General features: G+C 44.4%; 1 protein-coding gene across 2 annotated transcripts in view; it reads right to left on the bottom strand.

Moving 5' to 3' along the window:
• PAK5 (p21 (RAC1) activated kinase 5) overlaps positions 1–26,105 on the bottom strand; it is a 92,019-nt gene that overhangs the window by 24,582 nt on the left and 41,332 nt on the right. Inside the window, exons 2-3 of one of the 2 annotated variants that reach the window (XM_030021190.2) lie at positions 25,642–25,718; positions 16,755–16,969 (exon numbers count right to left, since the gene is read on the bottom strand). In XM_030021190.2, the coding sequence (XP_029877050.1) occupies positions 16,755–16,958 (204 nt within the window). In that variant the 5' untranslated portion in view covers positions 16,959–16,969; positions 25,642–25,718. The remainder of the gene's footprint in view (positions 1–16,754; positions 16,970–25,641; positions 25,719–26,105) is intronic. The other variant, XM_030021191.2, reaches the window with a different exon arrangement.

Here is a 26,105-nt window from a genome sequence, read left to right as displayed (position 1 = left end):
CCTCACCAGCGGCCACCCCAGGGCTCTGTCCCTTTGGGTGCCATCTGCTCTCACCATGAGTGCAGGGTCCTCTTTGTAACCACGTCTATGCTACGTCTGTACGGTTGTACCGCAAGAGAGGTAACTGGATGTATTTGCTGCTTTGAACTCTGAGACCTGGATTGTGCCAAAACCAAGCTTCTGGCTGTAGGACCACCAAACTTCATCCTGAGACCAAACTGGAGATGATACAAATTGTACAAGTTAGAAATAAGCGCTGCATTTGGGCAGCTGTCTCCTGACCTCGGCAGGCAATGAGCAGATACAGCCAGAGGGGCCAGCACCAGTGACCCGTGCCAACCAAACAACTCATTTCTCCATAGTAATGCAAAACATTAACCTAAGTGGGAAGTTTAGGATGCTTGTGCCATACAGCATTATCCTGGAAACATGCCTATTGCAACAGAAGCTCATCAGATACGTGGCGAGAAACGGTGCTGGATGGGAAGAGATGTCATTTATCACTCTGCACCCTGCAGTACTGTCCTATGGGATCTGTTCCAGTTTTGATCTACAGCCTGTCTACAAAACAGCTATTACTCAGAGTTAGTCACAAGGAATATACAACAGGCAGGAAAGTATGTCAGAACGTTTCTTCCTGAAGCCTGTAATTTAGAGCTTGGTTTACACCTGGAAGCCTCAGAGGTTATATCATTTCTGCTATGAATTCCTTCCCAATGCTATATATTCTCATTCTCCCCATAAAAATAATAATAAAAAAACCTAATCGTTTCTGGCATCCCACAGTTCCCTCCTAAGGGAAGGAGTTCTGCAAATTTCACTGGTGTTGGATGCCTCAGCTGGGCGAGGAGGTATGGGTCTCTGCTCTCTGGACCAAATGTGCACTTTACACCATAGAGTCATCCGAGAAAACCAGGAGCATGAGACCATCACCTGCCCCTTGCCGTGAAGTGTCTAAGTGTGTGAGCCATGATCCTGTCGCATGAATTTCTCTAATCCCTTTCTAGAAGATCCAGCAATTCCTGTTTGGGACAGCTATTGTCCTTTCCCATGCACAGGAGAAATTAAATATAAATGAAAAGCCCCAAAGTAAAACTCAGCCAAGTCCACCTCCGTGGTTTTGCTAGCTGGGAGGGCAGAAGCCCCCAGACACAAGCCCAGGGGTGCTGCATCATGTGCCACGTCTGGGATGTGCTCATCACCACAGCTGACTCAACATCACTGGATACAAAAAAGCAGGTTTTACTCTGTCCACCCACTATCATTTGACAAGTTTTTCACCTCCTGACAGATGCTAATAGCAGCAGAGCGTACAGTTTGTTTTTTGTGTTATGGCAGAAGAGGCAACTGATACCCATACCAACACCTTGCCACAGGTAACACTGTGCTTTCCAAGGGGAGAAGGTCACTGTGGGTAACATCAGTTCAGAACCACCTCCCTCAGAGAGGCTGATTTACCTCTTCCGTATGAAGTCCCCCCCACCATTCTGGTTTCCTTAATATTGGAGTAGACATGCTGAGCTTGAGGGTGCATAATGCTGGGCTATCCAACAGCTGTGTTACTCCAGGACTGTGCCCTTGCCTCTCTACTAAATTCAATGGAGTAAAAAACCAAATCATTCTCACAATTTCTCCTTTGGAGGAGGGATGGGTCCCAGAGACTCCTTCCCCTGCATCCACCTGTACAAAAATATCTCCCACTTGCTTCTGCAAGTGCTACCTGACAAAATGCCCCGGCTGCCCTGGGCTGAGATCTGCAGCGCATTTTGGTGAGGCTTGTCCATAGGGGCTGGACTGAACAGGTCAGACGAGCAGTCGTCGTCAGATTCCTGCAGCTGCAAACCAGCTACACGGAGACCCACGAAATGTGCCCATCTACACTGCAGTCACATTTCTGAGCACACATCGGCATCACTGAATTTTTTTGCTGCCGCACAGCAAAGTCACTGCAGAGCAGAGAGCTGAGCTTGGCAATATGCGGCCTTCAGGAGCGTACATCCAATACTATCACATTAATTAACCTGATAGTGGCAACAGCATAGGAGAGGAGAGAAGCTGGGAAAACACTGGCATGGCCACATGTTAATTATTGAAAGATGTAGATGACGATGATGATCTACATTGATGATGTAGAAATGAAGTTTACTCAGCTAGAAAAATATATATTACTCCATGGATCAAAATGAAGGTACAGCTAAAGTTTTGAGAGAAGTGTAATATGCTTAACACCACCACTAGTGCCAGCTGTTTAAAATTCTTCAAAAGTAAAATGATGGAAAACTATAAAAAAAGGCTAACCAAAATGGCACTGTGTAATTTGTCACCCTTCACAGCAGTTTTAAAAGTTAGTTGCCATAACAACAAGAGCAACATTTCATTATAATCACATTCACTTAGTTTTAAAATTCCACTGAAACATCTACATTCTAGTAACTTTACCTTTTTTTTTTTTTTAAATACACAAACATGATTGTTATATGTCATTTTAAATGCTATTAGAGAATATTAAATGTCAAAAATAATTATTCTGGGTCTACTTAAAACACATCAGGTACGTGCAATTTTATATGTAATATGTATACACAGATCCCTCAGACACACAACAAATGAGAGTGAAATGTGACTTAGAGGTTTTAGTTTGAGGGAGAAAGTTAGTGTACTTATTACTGATGAGTTATACAAGCACTTCACAGGAAGAGGAATGGAGAAATCTCAAAACCACAGAATTTCTATTTCATAGGACTTGGGACACTTCAAATTTTCTTTTATCCCAAGACAGAATGAAAAAGCAAAATGTCCCACAAGATGAAATTCCTCAAAAACGTTAACTGCAGGAATTTTAACTGCCCTTTTAATAGCACTGCATTTTCCTAAGGCTGATGGCAATCATTTCAGCACAACAGCGCACAGAGTAGACGTGCTAAGCCAAAAAACTGTATCAAACCACACCAAAGACTATTTTTTTGGCCACATTCTGGATAAAATCCATCCATCAATGTCAAGCTTTCCTGTTTTGTCAAATTAACATTTTCTAGCAGGAAAAGAAAAAGATTGCTGACTTGGAATGCCTGTGGCCAGCCCTGTTGTTGAACACCAGCAGCACCAGGTATCTTATTCTCCCTTTTTCAAAGCCACGTCATCTGCCAGTGCCTCTGTGCTAATGGAATTTTCTCCCCCCCCCCCCCCCCCCCCCCCCCAAGGAAGTTGTAAAGCAAATTCAGTAAGATTTACTGAGGTATGGCTGTGGTCCAGCAACCGCTGGTATGGTTTCTGCATCACACAGCACCGTACAGTTATGGGGGAACCCTGCAGTGGTAGCACCCCAGAGCTTTCCAGCTGGGCTGACTTCAGAGGCAGCTAAAAACCACACAGCAAAGTTGGGGACATCTGGGCCAGATGACAGAAATCCTCCCCTCCAAGAAACACAACTCTGTTTTTCAGTCTTGTAATACCAAGACAACAGCGGACTGGAAATTCATGACGTCACAGCTCCGGGACCAAAGTTTGCCGCAGGCAGGGCTGTGTGACTTGAACAGGTTTATGTCCAAATAAAAATGACAGAATTAAAGGCAGTTAATATAAAGCAATGAAGCTCCAGTGTCTCTAACTGCTGCCTCCAAAATCTGGGCTTGGGAACTGGCTTGTGCCTGGATTACTGATGTGCTACGGGAGAGACGTGGGAATGACACTTTCTGCACTACAGCTCCTCATCCTCAGCCACGCTGCAGGTGCAGGGAACAGGAGATGAAGAGAGGGGTGGTGGCAATCCTGATGCCTCCTTCAGTTCTGGCATCACCACTTTCTAAGCAAAATGCATTGCAAAAAATGCATCTTAAACCAGGTGTGAACTGACTCTGCTGCCCATCACTTTGAACTGGGTGCAAGCACTCACATTGGCAGAGGAACTGCAGGGAGGTGAGATAACAAGAGGACCCCACAGGGGCTTGGGGCTAACCCAAATGGCTATAGAGTTTTCTGAAGCCCTCTCTGCAGCCACAAGACAATCGTCATCAACCTTAATATTGTATCAGCCAGTTGTCCTTATCTAATATTTGCAGGCTAGACTGTTATTTTTCTGGGGGTTTATGTGGGGGAGTTGTGAGAAAAATAAAAATCCACTTTTCTCAACAAAGGCATGAGAAATCACAAGAATTAAACACTCAACCACCACCTCCTCAAATACTTCAGCTTTGATAACCTACCACTACGCTTCACAGGAGCCGTGGGTCTCCCACGCGGTGCCGATGCCGAGGCGTCCACTGACACTGCTTCTATGGCACAGAGTCAGTATTTTACATCTATCCATGATTAGTGCTGGGAACCGGTGGGGCACAACATTGCGTGAGTCTTCCCAGGGCTGATATGCATTAAAAAAAATAGTCTTTCTACAACCAAGGCGCATGACACCATTGCAGATTTTATTCTAGAGGCCAGAAAGGCGTCGCTGTGGGCTATTCACGGGGAGACGAGCCCCACAGTACGGTGGGCAGTGTAAAACACAGTGCCCCATCATTTCAGTCTTGCTCACCACTACCTATGTTTATTGTAATGACCACTGTGGTACAGGGGTACTGACTGCCACCATGGAGACTATAGTTTGCTCTCGACCAACAACGCCAATTAAAAAAGCCTGAAGAGAGGGACAGTCTGTAATTCATAAAGTCGCACCACAGCATAAACTGTCTTTGTAGCTCAGATGACATTTCGCTGGCGGAGGTTTCCCTCGTGCCCTAAACATGCCCATTAACAAATGCAAGGTTGATGGAGCATTAACCCAATTAATGATCCTGGCGCTTTTTTCTCAGTGAAAGAGTTCTGGCTGCAGTTTGACTGAGCTTTCTGAAATACTTAAGTAAATTCCAGTGTGATAAAATTTTACGCTAGGGAAGTACTTGCCTTCATCTGACAGCTCTGGCAGTGGGGCACTTGCTTAGGAGGACAGAGGCTCTTGGGTCACTCTGCTGCGGTCGCAGTCATCTCCCTGCTTTTAATTAAAATGAGGATTTTGACAGTCTGATAATTTAGAAGAAACAATTTAAACTGTATTACTTTTTGCTGTGATTTACCACAGCAAGGGAGGCTTTATATAGGCAGATGTTTGAAGACAAAGTCAACATTTCTGTTTCAGAGCATACAGAGGCCAGCTCGAGAAGCTCCTTGTGCTCTGCAAGCCGCAGTGCGGGGGTTGTGAATTACCTTCCCACTTCATAAATCATCAGGCGAAGGCAGCGAGCAGAAGAAGATGCTGATGAGTGCCTCAGTTCCAAGCGCCATGCAACCAGCTTTTCGCAGATCGATGGGGTTCATCTCCCATGAGCCCAGCAAAGTACTGCTCAGGGTCGAGACAGTCACTGCAATCACAGCCCTGCATATTTGGGATTAACACACCAAGGAAGGGTGGGATGATGTGTGCGGTACACTGGCCATACTGGCAGGGAAGGAACCGTCAAGGTACAGCAGGAGAAATCACCCTGCAGCCAGTGTTGTGCCAAAAAATGCCTCAGTCCTATGGCCTTAAAAATAGTGAGAAAGTTTCAAGGTACTTCACTAAAATTGTGCATTCCTGGCCACAAACACTTAAGGTGTGCTTTTTAATCTGACTGATGTCTCTGAGTATTATGGGCTCCTTCATCTTCTGAAACTTCACTCTTTGATTTCAGAGAATTTAGGAATTTGTATTAGCAAAATCACAACACAAAAATAATTTCATCTGCATTGTAAATTGCAGCATTCTTTCTTCCAAGGAAGAATATTAGTCTTCCTTTTCAAGGACAGCTATTAAATGGGAAATGCAGCAATAGGAATGCCCTAAGTGGTACTAACTCCCACGGAGCGATTTTCACCTGCAAATGTGGACTTAGAGCAAAGAGCGCCCCTGTGCAGAAATCTGACAGTTAGGCAGGTGAGAGGAAAGACATGAGGAGCTTCCTGATCTGATGCTTTAATTATTCACTCTTGTAAACAACAAGTGCAAATCAAACACCTTCTTGATGGGAACAAACCAAGGCAGACGATTGCAGAGGATGCTCTGCAGCAGAGTGCCTGGCACCGCACCACAATATCTCATTTACAAGAAACTGCTGAAACATTTCTAGGGTAATCTCAATTTGATTCGATTTGCTGGGCTGCACCACCACCAAGTGCACTCTGTCCCCAGTGGCAGATTGGTCCTGACACGCTTGATAAATTAATCTGCCTGACAAAGTGCTGCTCCCTCCCCTTCCTCCAACCCTCGCCGGACAACACGGAAAGTTGGGAAGAAGGAGAAGGGCCGTGCAGGCACTGCTGCTAAGAGAGAAATGGGGCTGCTCCCCCCGGCTCAGGGTGTGGGATGGGAGTCAGACCGATCTCCTGCCCCAGAGCATTTTCCCAGGGTGGTTCATAAAAGCTGGTGTGTTTAAACCAGTTTGCTATGCCTATACATCCCAACGCTTCTGGAAAGCGCTACTTCACATCGAAGCGTAAGTTGTAGCAGTAAGCATCTTCATTTGTGCTGTGCTCTGTGGGAATTATTAAATGCAAACTAGGACACAGATAGCAATTACTGTTTTGTTCAGACTACAAAACTGTAAAATTCAGTAACACTCGGTCTCTTGCTCTTCCTTTAACTCTGTGATCTTTATAGCTAACTAAACCCTGTTGGATCTGATCTTGGCAATTAAAAAGCAGACATGGTCATCCTAAATATTTCTCTTCCGTTCACTTTTCTCTCTCCAAAGACCTGTATCTGAAATGCCATTTTTTTTTTTCTGGCCCGCACAGTTCATCCCACAGACAACAGAAAAGGCATTTAAAAGTCTCTGCAGGCAAGTCAGCGCTGTTCCCCCATAATACACAGCACTTGTCTAGTGTAATTAGATCCTGCATGAAGGGGAAGACAAGAAAGAGTGAGCAGCAAAGCACTTTCAAATTCCTAGAGAGCCACCAAAGCCCAGATCTAATCATGTCAGAGCAGGAGATAGAAAAAAACACATTTACACCTGCAGCTTTGGCTCCACAGGTAAGGGAGCTGCTTGGCAACATTATTTCCCCCCTGATCTTACCACTCTTCTTGAGCTAAACTCTGCTGGGATCGAATAAACTTGGCTGTTTGGTTATAATATAGAGTATAATTTAGTGGGACTATAACCAGAATGGTTTCTGTTCTGGTGTACAATGGACCCAAACAAGTTCATTAGCAGACTTCGGAACAAATATTTCATGGAGATGTGCAGAATGTGTAGTTACTGAATGATTATTGTCATTGCATGGTTAAATGGAAATGGAAGTAGCAAACACTGCCCTAGTGCCGATGCGGAGTGCAAATGCTGCTTGACCAATTTTATATGGAAATCCCCTCCACAGACCTGTTAGGAAGTGGGCTAAAACATCTGCCTTGAACAAATGCCATCAGGATGCCCAAGCAGATTTCGCATTACTTCTGCTGTCTGAGTCTGCTTTTGACACGCAGGGAGATGAACTTCCAGAGATTTCTTGCTGCCACCTAGCGTTTCCCACTGCCGGCCACCGACGAAATGAGCCGAGATTTTCTAACATCAACGGCAACTTTACATCTGAGGGACGTCAGTAGCACTACTGGAGGTTCGGCCAGTCCATGGAAAATAAGAAATCTCCCAGGGTGTTTTACTCCATGAACTTTCTCAGCTGAGCCAAGCGACTATTTGGCTGAAGCTTGATAAAACACATTCAGCCTTTCCACATGTTTACTGGAGCAAGCATTTACTGCTTACATTTTACCGTTTATTTTCCATGTTTTGCTCTAGGAGATCACTGCCATGGTACAGAAACCAGAAGGACCCTACCGCTGCAGCAGCCCCCCCGAAGCATCACCTCCACCTGCCTGGTCCTTCATGGGCCCGAGCCCCGCTTCTGGCCCCACAGATCTTATGCGTCGGTGCAGGGAAAGTTTTGGAAGCAAAAAGCTTAGCTAAACAAACAAGAAGGAAACAACAGTCATGTTAGCAGCGATGGAGCCAGAGCCCTCCACCTCCAGGCAGCAAGCTGGGAGCGTGGCTCATTTATCAGGGCAGGCAAGCCAGCGAGAGGAGTTACTGAAACAGTTTCCTATAAATTTGTCTTCAGGGACTAACTTCCATGTTAAAAAAAGAACCTGATTACGAGTGTCCTTGCTCAGGATCTAATTCCTGGCTCATTCCAGGTTATACAGCACTACCTGGAGAGTATTCCCAGTCTGGTATTCCTAGAGGAGACCAGATTCAATTTCTGAAATGCTGACACTGAGACTTTGCCCCTTTTATGTGTAGACCTACAGGTTAACGTGGTTTTTTAGCTCTAAAGCAGGGTAGTCTGCCTCAGCAGACGTAGACTGTGAACTCTAAATTTATTTTCAATCTTTACTCAGCGTATTGAAAAGTTCTGCTCACCCATGTAAGCTTTCATTAACAGAACTAAAGCTTGCCCTTGCAAGATTCCTCCAATGCTAATATTACTTAAAATCACAATGCTGGTGCAAAGAGCATTTAAAAACATTATTTTACTAATCATATTGGAGAGAACTACTTTTACCCACAGAAGTCTGTAATCTATATTATTGTCTATTATTGCTGCAGGCCCAGGTAAAGTAACTCCTTTCTCATGTGAAGAGACCAATTCAAATCAATGCCAACTGTGGCATGAACAAAGCTTACTCAGATAACGAAGGATTTCTTAACAACATCCCCAGATCTCCACCCTGCAGACAGCAAACTCTGACACTACTCCAGGGATAGAGCTCAATGAGCTCAGTGGGACTGCGCAGATGTGGGTGCAAGCCTGCCTCCATGTGTCTGCAGGAGTACGGTATTGGTAGCGCAAGCTCCTTCGGGGATGTCGGGGACCTTTTAAATGAGGGACAGGATCAGCAGGTAACTGATTACCACCCCTCCAAGGCAGAGGTGCAAAATGATGCACTTAAAGCCTTAGTGCAGTGCTGATCTTGTCTACACGGTCCAACATGGACCAAAGCATTGCTCCCTACCCAGTGCTATCTGTCTCAGCTAGAGGGACCACCTCTGAAAACCACACTTCTGCAGGCATTACTCCTGGGTCATCTGAGCACATTTAAAGGATAGAAATAAGATGGAATGTGAAAAACTTGTTTCGCCACTTACAGTATTTATTCTGTGTGCTAGGAGAGATTTTTTTACTGGCAACCTCAGTGTTTCTCTAGGATGGCCAGGTCCTGCCTGTAAACCCTGATGCTGGTGTCTGCAGTTCAGCTGCAGACAGACCCTCCTAACATACCTGGCTGAACCTGAGGGGTTTATTATGAGGGACAAATATCTTGGTCAGAAAAATTATGTGAATAATTGATTTTCTGGTTCATTAGTTGAACTGAAAAACTGAGGAACATTTTGTGTTTTGAGTCAATGTGAAATGATAATAATGCTGCTTTTTCTTCTCCAAATGAGGCTCTAGAAAAAGAATTTCTAGTTAGGCTGGATGAAGTGCTTCGATAGTCTGAAAAGCAATGGTATGAAAATGAAAGAGCTGCTGCTAAAAAGCTGATCAGGAACTTTGCTGTTCAGAAAGCCAGAAACTCAAAACTATAAAGAACAACAGAGAATGCATCAGCTAAAAAGAGGTGCTTCCATAGAACAGAATAGAATAGAATAGAATATTTCAGTTGGAAGAGACCTACAACAATCATTTAGTCCAACTGCCTGACCAATTCAAGGCTGACCAAGTTAAAGCATGTTATTAAGGGCATTGTCCAAATGCCTCTTAAACACTGACAGGCTTGGCTTCATTTTATGATGACTCTAGGTTGCCAGTGTGACACTTGAGTAAAAAATCCGTGCTCCAGTTCATGCACTGTTGACAGAGATGACAATGTATTAATGTCATTGAATGTATGTGGATATGGGTAAGGAGAAGACCTGAGGAGGGTCCAAGGAAAGGAGAAATTGTATTACTGGAGCAATAGCACTCCTCTCCCTTAACTTTAGTCCTCGAGCAGTTTTTTACCTCACTTGACTGCCCTGCCCAGGGTCCAGCGGTGGAGAGGGACAGGCAGCTCCTGCCATGGTGGTGCCAGAAGACAAGCTGCTGTAACAGCCCTGCTCTGGGTTGCTTCCTGGGGGCACTTCACATCCAAGGCTGCTTTGATCTTTGAAACCAAAATATTTGAATATTTTGACAGAAAAACCTGAAACAAACAATTTCTGACCTCCAAACTGTACTCTCTTCCAGCTGACACACCTTACAGTGAAACTGCATTTTCCATAAAATGAACTACTGATGTGAAAAATTTCTTCCTATTCTTTTATTCAAGCATTTTCTCTCTTTTCGAACTCAACTTCACAGGCAGCAGCAATATTCTTCTAAAGGACTTACATAAAAACCTGTAATTTTCTGAAATCAGACAATCAGAAATAAAATCACAGGTTTCCTTTGTACATGTAGTACATATGAGAAAGGTATTAACCTAGTGATATAAATAATAAAAACCTTCTGAGCTGTGTACTACTTGCATTTATTCATACTGTGGCCGATTTTTATTTGTACAGTGATAGATTTCCTGCAAGATTACACAAAATCAGCAACTTGGCTCTTCTCACACCAAGCAAATGTCACAGTAAGACACATCCATGGACACTAGGTGGCATATTTGTATTATATCTCTACAGGGCGGGGTATGGAGATAAACTGAAGCAGTATTGCCACTTAAGAACATGGTAAATCAAATAGCCCTCAAGAGTCATGCATTATCCCTTTGAAAGAAAAGCTTCTATTTAAATATGTTGCAGTAGTTTCTTCTGGCACCATGTAGCATCAAACGCATTCCTGTTTAGTGATCAAAATAAATTGAAAATGGGGCTGCCTTAAAGGACTACTGCAAATCTGACCGTAATCACTTGTAGATGAAGATAATCACAGAAGAACTTAGGCTGGAAGGGACCTCTGCAGGTCATCCAGTCCAACCTCCTGCTCAGAGCAGGGCTAATGTCAAAGTCCAGTCAGGCTGCTAAGGGCATTGTCCATAAAATTTTGCCCTCTCCAAAGGCTGAGATCCCACAGTCCATCCAGGCTGCTGTCCTGCTGCTCAACCACGCTTGCTGGCAAAACATTTCCCTTCCACCCAGAATTTCCTATGCTGCAAGGTGTTGGCTCTTGCCCTTTTTGAAGATACCCCCACCCTTTCACCCGGCTGAGTGTCCGCCAGGCCCAGCATGCAATTGCAAAGTGTGTGATTAGGAAACGTGAGTTATTAAGCATGAATTTTCATGATGTGGTTACAAGGAAGGCCCACGAGATGTCAGCAGCCTTCCAGGTCCTGTCCCAGCAAGAGCAGCATCATGGGTCCACGGCATCCTGGTGGGATGGGAGTCGACCTTCTTCAAGCAAAAAGCTCAGACCGTCCCATCTACAGAGGTACCACAGGAGAAGTAAATAAAAAGAAGGTGCTATCAAGAAGGAGAGGTAAAAATTTGGGAGGGCAAGGAAGAGAGGTCACGACAACCACCGCTTTGTCCATCTCCCCCAAGCAGGGGGCAAAGCCTCTGAGCAGCTCTTTATTTCTAAATCCCCCTTTTCCTGGTCAAGCATTTCCCCTGCGCAATTCCACGTGGGAGGAGAGGGCTGTGGGTTATCTAATGAGAGCTGGACATTTCTGACTACAAGGACTACTTCCAGACAAGGACCCCTGCCCACCTCCTCTCTTTGAGGTCTTCGGCCACTCAGCACCACTGTGCACGGCTCTGTGCAAATGCTCAGTGTCCTCCATCTAAGCAAGGAAAGCATGTTAATGTAGGAAGGAAATGACACCTTAAACAAGGCTTGAATTTCATTGCTGGAAATACTTTAAGAGGCCAAATAGGATGGGGAAGAGAAATACCTGCTTCTCCTTCTGTCAACACACACAGTAAACAGAAGCTTTGATTTTCATGTCAGAGGTATTAAAAGGGCCACGACCAGTAACTCATTTTCTGATTATTTTTTCCCTGTGTAATAGAAAGGCTGAAATATAGCAGTAGAAACTTAGAAAGGTTTTAAAGATTACAGTTAACTCGCCAGTATCAAGGTCAATGTTTGAGACGCAGAAGTGAGAAAAACTAAAACCAGTAAGACAAAACATATAGATTAGACCACTGAAACATGAGGATGAAAGAGAGACAGAAAAGCCAACGACTCTGTAGTCTGTCTCCTACAGAAATTCTCTGCCCTGCAACAGCCACACATTGCAGGACACCAGGTAAATGAACTGTGCAATTAATGGATGGCACAATTAATGTGCATCTCAGCCCAGCCGTGGGGCATTCAAGGGCATTTTGCTGAAGTGATAGAAAGGACAATGTTTCCTCTACTTTTCAGGCAGCTCAATGCAGCACAGAAGAGGCTCCTTCCATTTTCCTGACAATACAGCATCAATGTCAAGCTGAGGATCTCGCTCTGCCTTTGCTGGCTGAACACTGATGCCTCTGCATTGCTAGGCTGTGCTAATGCTCATCTCGGCGCATGTCAGATACCACAGGGCAGCGAAAGCCCTCATGCCCTTACATCCTGTGTTTTTGAGGGATGGAAACAGGGGAGAAAATTCAGGAAACGTGAAATTCCACCACATGAGCATGGTTGGATTTATTGCAATGTGCTCAGAAGAGAAGGACTTGCAGAGGTCCCAGCCGGAAGGATTCAGTCCTCTTGGTGCCTCTATATATTTGGCCACCCAAATACTCGCAGCAGCCTCCCTCTTTACTCAAGGACAAGCCCACCACCGTGTATGTCATCCTCAAGTTGGGTACCTTGATCTTGCTGATGGTGTGGATGGGTAAGACTAACCAAAGCATCAACAAAAGCAAAGCGATGGAGGCTTCACGCATGTACCAGCATAGACAAATGAAGAATAACCCCAGTGAGGTGTTTTTTCAGAAAAAAATGGCATTTTTTCCTCCAGTAACTTGACAGAAGTGAGGATGCTCAGCTGTTTGCTGCACCAGGAAACATGAGAAGGGATTTTAACAAGTCTTCAGTGCCATCCTGCTCCCACTGACAGCAGCAGACATTCAAGCATCTTAACAGAGCATCTTTACAAAGCCAATGCTAAGCTCTTTTGGCAAAAATCCCCAAAATAAGGGTTCTGGTGTTTGTTTTCCTAGTATTTTGAGCAGAGTGGAAAAACCATGAAGAATTAGTTTTACTGCCTAAGGACAATGAATTTGCTTAGTTTCTGATTTCAGTTGATTCTGAAGCTTTCCAAAAATCAAAGTGTGGCAACAAATTGAAGCTCCTGTGTAGTGTAACAGTGATGACAGGCCAAGCATATTGTGTGCTGAGGGCAAACATGCAAATGATGAGCTCCAGGTACACATGACACAACTACAAAGTACTGAAGCAAGAGGACTGAGAAGCCTAACATCAGGATCTCAGACCTCATGAAGCCTATTTTAAGTACACGAACACACAGGTGGTTCACATTTTTCATGCAGAGAAGTTTTTGGTGAAAAATCAGCCTTTTTTGAAACCCCCCTGCCTCCACACCCCAAGCCTATCAAGACCACTGTTGCTTCCTATTTTTCATTAATTTTTCTGCTGCATTTTACTGACTTGTGTTAGCATCTGAAATACACAATACTCTGCTGGTATCTGGGTCACCCACACCGAGAAGGGGAATCCCATTATTGTCTCTCCTTGTACTTGAAATGAATGAATTTGTACAGTCAGCTCAGGTTTGGATTCAAACACTGATATTACCATGACAAGCCACTGTCACCCGCGTGCAAAAGCACTACAAGCCTTTCATCCCAGCCAACGCAGAGGCACAGCGATGACATCCCCCAGGATATTTGGGAGCCCAGGGCACTGCCTCTTCGTCATTGCTGCTGCTGCCTTTGAATATAGATGGAGCAGTGAGAATATTTATCATTTATTGGTTTTACCCAAAGGGATACACTGTGTACCACCAGATCCTATCTGCTTTGCAGACTGAGAAACAAGCAAACGCCACTAATCAGGAAAGCTGCAAAACCTACAGAAGTAAAGAAACGTCTTTCCCTTCCTCTGCTTCAGCTTTGGGTGAAGCCCAAAGCAAGCAAACACTGGTTCTGTAACCAAGAAATTGTACTCTCAAAGTCTACCTCTATGATCTGTGCTACTCTTCAGTCACGAAGGAGCGCCTATTACCAGGAACACTTCTGCCTCACACCATACAGGTAGTCAATATACTGAAGTAATTAGAGAATAAATTTAGGAGTGCAGAACAGAGGAGTTACAGAGCTGCTGTATGACCTGAAACCACGGCGTGAACTAATTCTGGCCAAATGCCTCAGCCTGACTTAATACTGTGACTCAGGACACAATTATGAATCTTCTTCTGCTACACCTCAGTGCTTTCACAAGTGTGTTAATGAAACTATCTATTGCTGGGTGGAAAAGAGAGAAGTTGTAAACAATATTGAGATCTCGGAACCTTTGGTTTCTGTCTTCACGAATTGCAAGTGTATTTTAAATCTTCAGTTCTCACTGAAGTTATGAAGTCCTCAGTGCCTAAATAACCTTCCAACAGAACTCAAGGTGCTGGTGCATGAGCACACATAAAAAAATTTGTCTATATTAAATGATTACGCTGAACTAGTTTAGCAACATTAAATATTCTTAAAGTGGCCACAACTCAGTTTCCCTCCATAAGCTAAGTTATATCAAAACAAGGCGTGTTAATTCTTTATAAATATACACCAAAATGTTATCTTGCAATAGAGTTAAAAGCAAATTCTCAGATGACAGTCAATGCCTCTTAGTTGCTATTAAAACTAACCTGTTTTTTCTAGCACTATTATGGAGGCCCATTTCAATAGGCTGTAATTGAGTCTCAGGGAAAGTAACTGGAGGGCGAAGGCACAATTTCTTCAACCCTTCAGTCTTAAACACATTTCCTTCTCTAACTATACCTTCAGAGCAGTGGCATGCAATTAACTACAATTTGGGTAATCTGCTTCCAAATTCACATCTTCCATCTAAGCAGAAAACCCCTCCTGCAGGTCCCTCCGCAGATGGACTTGATTGTGCTCAGCCCCACGGCCGCTGCCAAGATGGGGACCAAATTGCAGGCACCCTGTCCCCAGGACACACATTTTGGGAAGATGTCGTGGGATGCATGGCTGCATCAAGGACCACCATGGCCCAAGGTTACACTGGAAGCATGAGCTCGTCTTGGGAGCTGCATTTTAGCTCCTGGCCCCAGCCCCTTCCTGGCACAGGATGATTTAGTTCAGAAGTGCATCCCTAGTATATGCACACATATAGACCCCCGATATGCAGACCTACGTAGACCTCTGATACACAGACAAAAAAGCAAGAATTGACAATTTCTTGGAAACAACTGGCAGTGATTTTCTCCACTTCAAAATGCGGCAATTCCTCATTTGGGGCTTGATCCTTCACATCCCGCAGTGTGTACTGCTTCAATGGGACTCTGCTCGTGAATCAAGCTATGCATATGTCCATTTTTAGGCTGAGACCCAGAGTCATATTGCCTGTATGGTGCTAAGAAAGCTAATACATTTTAAAACTTTTTAAGCTTATGCATTTATGGCTCCAGAACTGCAGAAAAGAGATGGTACTGCTGCAAGATAGTAAACTGATTTTTTTAAATTTTAAAACATCTTTATGCATTCATGTCAAAACACCCAGGGATATTTTGGTGTTAAAAAGGGCTGTGGAACAAAGTTGCTCTCCTCCCCTAGCAGGAAAAGGTTTGCCTACCTTTTTCCTCATTATTCTGGGCCTCTATTATACAGTAAGATATTTTATTACAGCAAAAATCAAGACTTTGGTTTTATCCCCCTTGTCCTGTAGCAACACCCGAGCAGTCCTGATCAGCAAGTGATGAGTGTCCTTCAGGAGCAGGCAGTAAATGTAAATTTAGCAAAGAGCACTTATCAAATACAAATACAGGGCCTGTGCTCTCAGGATTATCTGATTTTCCCCTGCTGCAGAAAAATCCACATGAAGATGAAATCCTGAAGTTATTTTTCAGCTGCATAACAGTGAGATGTATGTGGCTGGTGGGGTATAGGCTAGCACCAGTACACAGGTGTGACTTACTGGGATGTTAGGATATGCAATCCCAGAAACGCTGCTAAATCAGGGCAAATTTGTCTACCTGAATCCTGAGCCTCTAAGGATGGAGATCCCAGAGCGGTGCCAGTGCCCTGTCAAGTACTTCTCTACCCTCCAAGCCAAGTTTTTTCCCCAGCTGTCCAGCTTGAACCTCCCAAGCCACAACCTGGGGCTGCATCCCCTCATTTTACCACCTGGCAAGAAGCTCAGCTCCATCACCTACGTTACCCCCTCCAGGCAGCGTTGGGTGGCAATGAGATCCCTGCCTGAGCTCCTTGCCTGGCTGAACAAGCAATTTAATTTTTTCCTTTGGTGTACTTTTCCCTCTCTCCCTTGCTCCAAACTGCCTTTGCCTACAGCACCATTCTTAAATTAATTATCAAGGAGCTTTATGCGGCAGAGGAGCGTCATTTTGGGCCTCCACCGGGACTTGTGGCTTTTTCTTCTGCAGCCCGGGAGCGCAAAGGCATGGCCCATGCAAGACCCATGACTCACACTCTTCTGCGACATTTGTACAAGTTTTATACATATAACAATTTTCCTTGCACCTCTACTATTAAATATTTGGATTTGCAGCTCTCTCTGTAGTTGCACACTCCCCAGCCATGTGTGCTTCTCGGGACAGACACTATTGGTACTTCATTAAGGTTACATGCAATTAAAGGTAGGTTAGAAAATTCAAAGGTGACTTTGCATGATACCTTCATAGGCGCGAGCTGGATGGGAGTGATGCATGAGGGATCCACCATAGGCTTTGGCCTGTTTGCCGTGTCCGCCAGCAAGCTGTGCCACTGTTGAGGTAGTCCCGTGAACTTCTGCTCCCGGTGGTCAAAGCCAGTGTGAACCCGATGCTCAAAGTTAGAGGGCCCAGAAATTTCAAGCCTTTTCTTCTTCTTTCCAAACATGGTGGAAAAATCTGGAGAAGTCATAGGGAAACCGGAAAGAAAAGAAAAAAACAGACATCTTTATGCCTTGTTACAACCTAGAGCCATTCTCTCTACTGTATAATTTTAGTAGATATTATTAGCCAAATACCTACCTTCCTCTGCACATACCATCTTTGAGATCTATGCAAGGAAAGCACTTATCTGACCTCCTCTCCTGGATCTGAGATTTTAAGAAATTAACCCAGTCTCTAATCTATATATGTTCATAATACCTTATGAAACAAGGAAATGCTTCTACTCCTAGGAGAGAAAGCCCCAGGTCCTACTTTCTAGTCCTCTCTCTGCTGATCTACTCATGCTGAAAGATGCATGCCATGAAAGCTCACAGCCCTGAGCTCTACCAGCAGCAGCATACAGCTTTGCTTGGAGGACAGCACACGGTATAAGTGGTGAGCCATGCCCGACACGCCGCGAGAGCAAATGCACACACAGCTTTGTGTCCTAAATCTATATGCCAGATCTTGGGGAAAAGACAACCCATCCCAGATGAGAGCCCGGCCCCGCTATGTTCATATCTAGATCTCACCCAGCAGCAGTGAAAGTGGGGTTTAGTCCTACGCCATTTCAGTGATGCGAATAGACAGAGAGCTCAAATCTAATTCCAGCCTGGTCTAAGGGCCTTCATCTGCATTCGTAAAGGGTCCTCCTTAAAAACAGTATCAGGTACCAGCTGCTATAATCATCATATTTACATGGCCTGACTTCTCCTTTGGGAGAGAAACAATTCGCTGTGAGAGAACCACATGCCCGAAGCACCGGGGTTTCTTATGCCTGGGTGGGTGCAGCTTGCTGGCTCCTGGCCAGCAGACTCAGGTGGGATGCATTACAGTGATGGCTCTACTCCTTTTAAGGCCCAGAAGGAAGGATCAGCTCCTTTAGCCTTTGTGCAGGTGGTGTGGAGAAGAGAGAGGAGTCCCCCCAGTGCTGTGCAAGCAAGGAACTGGAGGCTTGCTGGAGGAAATGTGACCTTCCCAGCTTGTGCATTGCTGGAGACACCTCGGTCGACCTGGCTGCCTGGTAAAGCTAATCGTCGCAGTACTTACTCTATAGAAAGTGACCTTTTTGGTCAACTATGTTAGTTGTTATTTCCTGACCAGAGTGGGTTTGTTTGACTTCCTCCCATCTGCTTTGCCCATCCCAAGGAGCCTTGGGAAAGCAGCAGGAGGATTTGCAGGGCACACAGGGAGCCCAGGCAGATAGCTGGGGCAAGAGAGGTTTCAGAGGGAAAGTGGAAGGAGGCATGAACTGCAAACTGAAAGGGATGAAGGTATTTGCTCACTCTACTGGCCTAGGAAACAGCCAATACACTCACAATCTGGATTAACCCTTGGGTTTGGTGGGTCCCACCTTACAACAAAGCGGAATCTAATGGTTATATTGAGGCAAGTTCAGAGCAGACTTTCTGAAGGACTCCAGAAACCTGCTGCCTAAGGCAAGGAGAAATTCCTGGTCCCAAGGAAACAGACAGAGGTCCTGTTGCTTTTCAATGGAATACTGTCCTGTCTTGGAAAAGTCCTCTACCTGCTTTCTCCTGTCTCAAAACAGCCTTCCACCTTGATCTCATGCCCATTTCAAGCAGGGCTTGGTAAGTCCTTGAGCAGCATCTGCTTGAAATGCAGCTGGATGAGGAGGCTGGTAGCTCTATAAAACCTCTTGTATCACAGGAGAGACTCAGCTGTAAAGGTGCTGCCCTGACTTTATGATTTAGGAGGTGGAGAGGAGAAGCTCAGGGAAGAAAATACAGCTGCCTTGCTGCTGCAAAAAAGGATGGGATGATGAATCAGGTATTTATTCCACCCTCATTCCCTCTTACTAGTTTATTGAAAGATCAGGTCCATTATTTGAAAATTGATTGCTGGCTGCTTTGTAAGTCCCCCCTGTGCGTTTGCAGGTGATTGTCTCCCTGGTGCGTATTTTCTTTAGTCAGAGCAGACCTGCTCCCATTGGCCTTTCTTCACAGGTCTCATCTTCCACACCTCCCTCTGGCTTTGCTCCCCTTCTCTGAACTCCCTCCAAATCTTCTGCTGTTTTGACAGTCTCTCTCCAGCTCTGTTAACTCTGGTATCTGCCTCACCTTCCTCTCCTGAAACCTCTTATGATCACCTTGCTCTCTAGTCCTTTTTCCACTTCCAACACTTGTGATCTCTTTATTTTTAATGTCAGTGGCATGTTGGGTACCTTGTGGCACTTGCAGAGGTGTTTCCAGCCTAACCCAAAGCCACCATGATTGCTCTCTGGTCAAAGATTATTTCTTTTCAAGGCTCAAACAGAAGCAGCTGCCAGTTCAGGTAGTAGCTTGTATTCACTGCTCATCTGTGGGGCTCCACAAACCACAGCTGGCTACAGATCAATGGCACTGGATTGATTTCATTCACCCTCTGGGAACTGAATCTATGAGACCTATTGGAGTCACATTTTAAACCATCAGCTCTAGACATGTGCTACTTCATCTGATCAATGCCAGTACTTGCAGGGTTTCCTGCTGCACTTGGACCCTAATGTAGCTGTTGGATGCTTGAAGTCCTCCAGAGCTCCAAACATCAGATAAATAAAAGCATATCAGCTGGCATACTGCATATTGTCTTTTTTTAAATATACAGCAGATTCATTCAACAAGATATTAGTCTTTTTTGTTCTTAAATTGCTCTTTGATATATTGTGGTCTCATGTTTCAACACCATTGCAGCTAGAAGCAAATGTGAAAATTGGCCCACTGGGACCTCCTTCTCAGTAGAATATTTTAATCTAAAGGCCACATTTTTGCACAGGGATGGGGTCTGGGCAGTGGGTCTTGTGCCCCTCACCTGTTGACTGCAGCTCATGCTTAGATCAGCTTAAATTGACTGTGAAGTTATAGCAGGAGAGACGGGGATACTGGCACCTCGCACAGCAAGGGATGGATTCAGCCATGCGGGCAAATGCAAAAAATGTTATGCAACTCAGTGGCTGCAGAACATCTCCTGTGGGGCTGTGCCTGTAAAAGGTGACCAGGAAACCTGGCTGATGGCAGCCCTGGCCCTGTGGGAGTGGGGCAGCAGGAGCCCTCCTGGGCCATGCTGCCTCTCCACCAGCTCTGCAAACAGCTGCTTGGTGCTACCAAAAGGAGCAGAGCCTTGACTGGCTCTTAAGGGTATCAATAATAAATGCTGTGCACTGTTGCTTTGCTTCATCAGCCAGCAAGCTCTCCCCATTTCACTGCAAAGCTGACCTCTCCTTACTGTGGTCTCTCTAATATACAAAGCAATTGCAAGGAAACTTCATTTCCCCTAATTTCTCCCCAAGAATGGGATTGATGCTACTTGTTTTCTTTAGCTGTCTGAGGATGTGGGTTTGGGGCAGACAAGCCTGTGAAACCTCTTGCTCCTGGCTTGTAAGAGCCCTGATTCAGTCCGGGCCTCAGAAAAGGAGAGATGATTTAATTTTTGCCATAGCTTTACTGATATGATACAGAACATAAAGCATTTACTCATTTAATCAGGTGTGGAAACAGAAAACATCCTGGACAAGTGAATAAATGAGAAAGCTCTTCAAGGTTTATCAAATTCTTTTAGGAATAAGAGGTATCTAAGTGCTTTGAAGAGAAATGATGAATCTTTCCAGGATGCTGGATAACGCGTGCGCAACATAAATGTTATGAAATTTCTATCAAGAGTACAAAATGTATGAGCTTAAAGTTCATTCAGGCACCTATCCATTCTCTGTCATGCAAAACAGCAATCCTCTTGCAGTTGTTAAGAAACCCTGATTTCCTAATGGGATTAGTTAGGAAAACATCCCACAGACAACGGGGCAATCAGGGCAGCTCTTTGGAGCTGCCTGTGTGGCATCCTCACCCAATCCTCCCCATGCCAGAGCACTCACCCTTAACTTAATTCTTCCCGACAGCCTCCAACATACTCCTGATTGTGCCAGGTCTCAGCAAATACCATCTCTCTGTCCAGCTCCTCCTGTGCTTACCCCCACACAATGAGAGGAAATGAGAGGTATTGTACTTGCAATTTGTTGCTATTTTTGTGGGGATGAGCACAACCAGGTTGTCTGTCCTCTACTTGCATGTGCTTTGCCAATGAATAGTCTGGCTGATCTCAACAGCACATATGTGGTGCACGGTGATGTTCAACACAAGGGGCTGGGGGAACCTGTCCTAACAACAGCTACTGTTGATGGCAGTGGGCTTCAGCTAGCTTCGGGGGGGGGGGGGGGGGGGGGGGGGGGGGGGAGAAAAAACAGGACTCGCCATTACACGGCTTCAATGGCGTATTTCTACTGAAAGACTTTACTCACCCTCATGCTGAAATGATGCAGCACATTAATTTTGTGTTTGTAAATAGGATGTTTGAAGGAGGTGGTCCTACAGTTACAGCAAACAAAGAATTTAGTAAGCATGACAGCGTGAGACCAAGAGCAAGTCTGTTCTTAAGTGGGGGAGCCAGGAGGTAACTTTGTGTTCAGCTCAGGGCCATGATGCTGAGGGGCTCCTCCAACCAACGGTCCAACTGTGGCACAAGAATAAAGACAAAGGACTTTCTTTACCAAAGCCATGATGGAAAAAATATGGACATGACGTTTACTGGAGGAAAACACAATACTGGTAGAGAAAATCAGAATAATGTACCACCTCTCCTGCTGACGACGGCTGAGTAAACTACAGCGGTGCCGGTCCCAGCTGTGCCGTTGGGGAATGGGGAAGGAGTAGGAACAGCAGGAGAAATGTGTGAGCTGTGCTCTTTAGATACAGCTACCCAAAACCTTTTATAATGGCAGTATTTACGCTATTCAAGCTTCTGCCCAAGAAAGGAGTACTGCCAGCTCTGCTGGTGCCTGCTGAACAGTCGTAACACAGCTCCATCCAGCTGCTGCAGGAACCAAGGTAATGCTGAAAGGGTGCTATTAGGAGCAATCACTGCATTTTGCACTTAATGCTGTTTACTGTAGCGCCTAACAAATTGAATTACATGCTAATCAGCACACTCTGCCTGTTAGATCTATGCCAGACTTGGCTCCTTTTCACTTCACTCCTTTTTATGCACAGAAATAATTCACTGAGCATCCCAGTGCTATGGACTCCCAAACAGGTCCAAATTTCATATGTGACCTTCAACAACAGATCAAGTCCCGCCACACAGAGAAAACTCCGTGTCCAACATACTGTCCGTGCAAGGTGTGCAACAGACCAGCAAAGCAAATCCACTCCATCAACTACTGCACTGTTGCTGTGCTGCCTCCCAGTCACAAATGAAGGTATTTTTCCAGCAAGAAGTATCCTACAGCCCTACCCTGGAGCAAGAGGGTGGCAATATTATTTTGGGTGCCAGGGGAGCCCATTCAGGTCCTCCCATGAGGGTGTCTGTGCTCAGGGCAAGGTTTCCAGCAATAGCTTTCCCACAAAAAGTTAAAACCTTGCCCAGCTCATACCCTAGAGCTCACATTCAGAGGTGACAGGTTGCTCTGTTTGTTCAGTCTCATACACTTGGCCCCATCCTGGGGTTGCGGTGGGTTGTCCCTCCCCTGTACGTGAGATCAGGGGACACTCAGGGGGACTGGTGAACTGAAAAGCTGAAAGTCCAGATTTATGTAAAGAGCCTCAAAGAACAAATTTTTGCACTTACAGCATGTAAAACCCGAGGCAGTTGGAATAAAAGGAAAAAAGGATACCTTCAATCCTAAGGTTAATTGTATTCTGTATCTTTTATCATATCCTAAATAAGAGTCATCTAGTCAACCCACCAAATAAGGGAGAAGTCTGCTCAACTCTGCCTGACTTATGGTGTGCTAGACTGTTCCCAATGAGAAAAAGTCAGAGCCACTTTTTTTTTTCCCCTCCCAGTAGCTATTCTTTTAGATTAAAAACTAGGGAAGTTGGAAAGACTTACTTTGTCTTGTAATCTTGAAAACTACCAGGGAGTCCCAAGTGCATCCACTAAGCACTGACAATGCCACTTGCCATCCCGGATGACCCAACAGACGAACACTCAGCAAAGGTCTGTGAAATTTTGCCATACATAAAAACATACAATAACCTTATAAAGTTAGTAACTAGAACAACAAAGTGAGATGGGTATTTTTACTTAGAAATGGAGCTTTTAATGATTGCTTACTATAGCTACACAAACCCTATTTTTTTTCATTATAGTATTTCAGCAGCCAGATGCTGTGTCCCACTAAGCCAAGCAAATCATCTGTGCCCAGCAGCAGCGCCTGCCAATAACCCCAAGCTGCCCCGGGAAGCCTGCAAGCATTTCTTATGCACACCCTTCTGCTGCTTGAGCACGTGGCTGGGCTGTAAATATTCCCTCAGGAGGGGCTCAGTGTTCATCATCTGCCTCAGCCCAGCAACACATTTTCTTTTTAAACAACCAGCAGTTAGTTCATTTTCAGTTAGGAAGTGCGCACAACGTTAAGTCCAGCAGCCTGTATTTTTTCTGCAGGAATTCCCTGTGGTTCCTCTGCTGAGCAAGCAGCAGCAGCAGAGTCCTTTTCCCTCAGGGACAGGCACGCTATTAGCATCTGAAAATTGCCTTCATGCACACTGAGTAGCATCTGCAAGCCCAGAGCGGGGGGCAACAGCAAGAGCTCAAACCCCCAGTGCCCCGTGAAAAGGCACACTTTCCCCTAAGGCAGCCACACAGCCAAAAAACCTGGTTACAGCCAAGAGTGTTAATAAAATGCTTCATTTTTAAGAACTTTTAAGAAAACTATTAGAAACACAGATTGCAAAATGGGAGACTGGTGCGGGTTGCTTTCCTTTGATAATTTTTACTTACTAATAACAGTTTTCTGTAGCACAAGGACCTCAATTATTCCCCTCCAGAACAACCAAAATGCAGTAATACATCATTAGCTTTGCCAGCTTCTGTTCCTGCACTCTGATTAATTGTAACCTTTCCCAATATTTGATCGTAAATGAAAGAGTATGAATTGAGAAGCACAAATTAAATTAACGTGTCAAGCCAGCTTGCATAGCCAGTACTCCAGATAAATGTGAGCTGGGCTGATACTCAATCTCGAGGAGAAAGCAAATGTCTGGTGAGGACTGACGGCAGCATAAATCGCCAAGAAATACTCTGTAAGTGAGAGGTAAAAATGACGTTGGCTCTCCTTCAGCTCACACTGGTGCAACTCCCTGCTACTGAGGCAAGCAGGAGACCAACACATATCTGTGTATCTATATAGCTATAAAAATAAGGAAAATGCCTTTTTTTTTTTTAAATAAGGAATAGCAACAACAATAGTTTTGTATTTCCTTTTTGTTTGCTTTAAGGATGGTTCTAAGCTTCTTGGTGGGGACCCTCTGCTGCTGGCTGCAATCAGAGCACGACTTTCCTTTGCAAAAACAAAAGTGTGTCTTGATTGCAGGTACGCATTTTTTAGAAGAATTTACCTCTATTTTTCTATTTTCACTGAAAATACAGAGAACACTACCCTATTTTTCAGGAGATGAAACAAGAAGCAATGCTTGGAAAAACAGAGCGGACTGAATGAGAAGCCAATAAAGTTAATGGAAAGGCTTGCAAAAACCACACTGGTTTCTTGTCAGGCCTGACACACCACTTTGACTTTGGGATGGAGGAAACATCCTGTTTGACTTCTCAGATAAGATACTCCTAAATACTTCCCTAACTCCCAGAGGACCTTTCTGGATGTACCAGATGGAGGTGAATAGGGGGTACCCAGGAACTGGGGGGCAGCTGCCTGCAGAACATGTTCAAACCACAGGTAGGTGGGTCCTGCAGTCGAGTCTTGTACTTATTCATTCATTTACCGGTCTTATCTAAAGGAAGATCTCATTACTTCTTTAGATACAAGGTAGTTTCAGACCTCATGAAAGGATATTGTTTGTTTTGTCATGTGGATGGACAATACCAAATGCAGGAGAATACCAGGTCAGTTCATCTGTCTAATTAGAGACCACGTTTCCTGTGATCCCTGCTTAACCCTCTGCTCTTCTCAATTATTATTTGAGCATTACAATTTGGGAACAATAAAATAAACCATTAGAAAATGTTCTGACACACCCTACTAATGAATCAAGATGATGATTTTAAACATTAACTCTGGCAGCAATAAAAAGGATCTACAAATTCTGAATGAACTAAGTCAGCCCATACAGCCCAAATTTTGAGAGTCTTCTACCATTGGGCTAAGCTCTTCTGCATGTAAATAGTGTTACTGCTGAAAAATTAATCACCTGTGGCCATACAGTTTTTCCAGACTAGCTCTATCTTTTTTAATTCAAAGAAAGTACAGAAATACCCTTTTCAATGTATGCCCGCATCAGGTTTAGGCACAAAAAAGCTTGACAGTCAATAGGAATCAACTTATTCCCATGGATTTTCAAGGTGCCTGATATTTTTTGAGATGTGACAGACTCTTAAGTCATTTAAACACTTTTAAAATACATGCTTTAATAATGGAAAAACATATACTGATGGACTAGACCACATCCAATAAACACAAAAATGCCATCCTTCCCAAAGTCCCTCATTTACCCTATGGCATTCTGCTCACTTCAACCTCAGGTCAAATCAGCCAATTTTTCAGAGTTCCCATGTCACCCCACAATATAATAAAAATACATTTAAACAATTACAAGCTGTCCAGGACTTGTCATTGTCCACATTTCTTTTCAATCCCACAATACCTTGTTTATGGTTGAAAATGCCTTCATTCGTCACAGCACAGTAGGGTGTCTCTTGATAGCTGGCCCATGAGACATATCTAATAGAAATGCACAATGGAACAAAATACAGGAAAAAATAATAACAAAAGGCAATGCATGCTTCTAGAGAAATTGTAAAAGCCGGTACAGAGTGGCCAAACTAGGATTGATGTACTCCAGGGAACAATACCCATTCTTCTTATTGAAAGCTACTCTTGTAAGAGGACTCATTTCCACACAGTGACTGACATGTGCTTTCCTAATTTAGAAGTCTTGTGATTCCCAGTGGATTTTAATGCTCAGTAATTTTCAACTGAGTAGCTTAAACGCACGTATTGTAGTCAGTCACTCTCTATTATCTTATACACATGCACTCATATATAGCAATGTACAGACAGAGGTTCCTGCAGTGAATTGGTCTGCAACAGCTCTCGGCAGATTAAAGA

This window comes from Aquila chrysaetos, chromosome 8 (assembly GCF_900496995.4).
Source record: "Aquila chrysaetos chrysaetos chromosome 8, bAquChr1.4, whole genome shotgun sequence".
In the NCBI taxonomy this organism is placed as follows: Eukaryota; Metazoa; Chordata; class Aves; order Accipitriformes; family Accipitridae; genus Aquila; species Aquila chrysaetos.
Note: the sequence above shows the minus strand (reverse complement) of the source record. Positions and strands in the feature narration are given on the sequence as shown.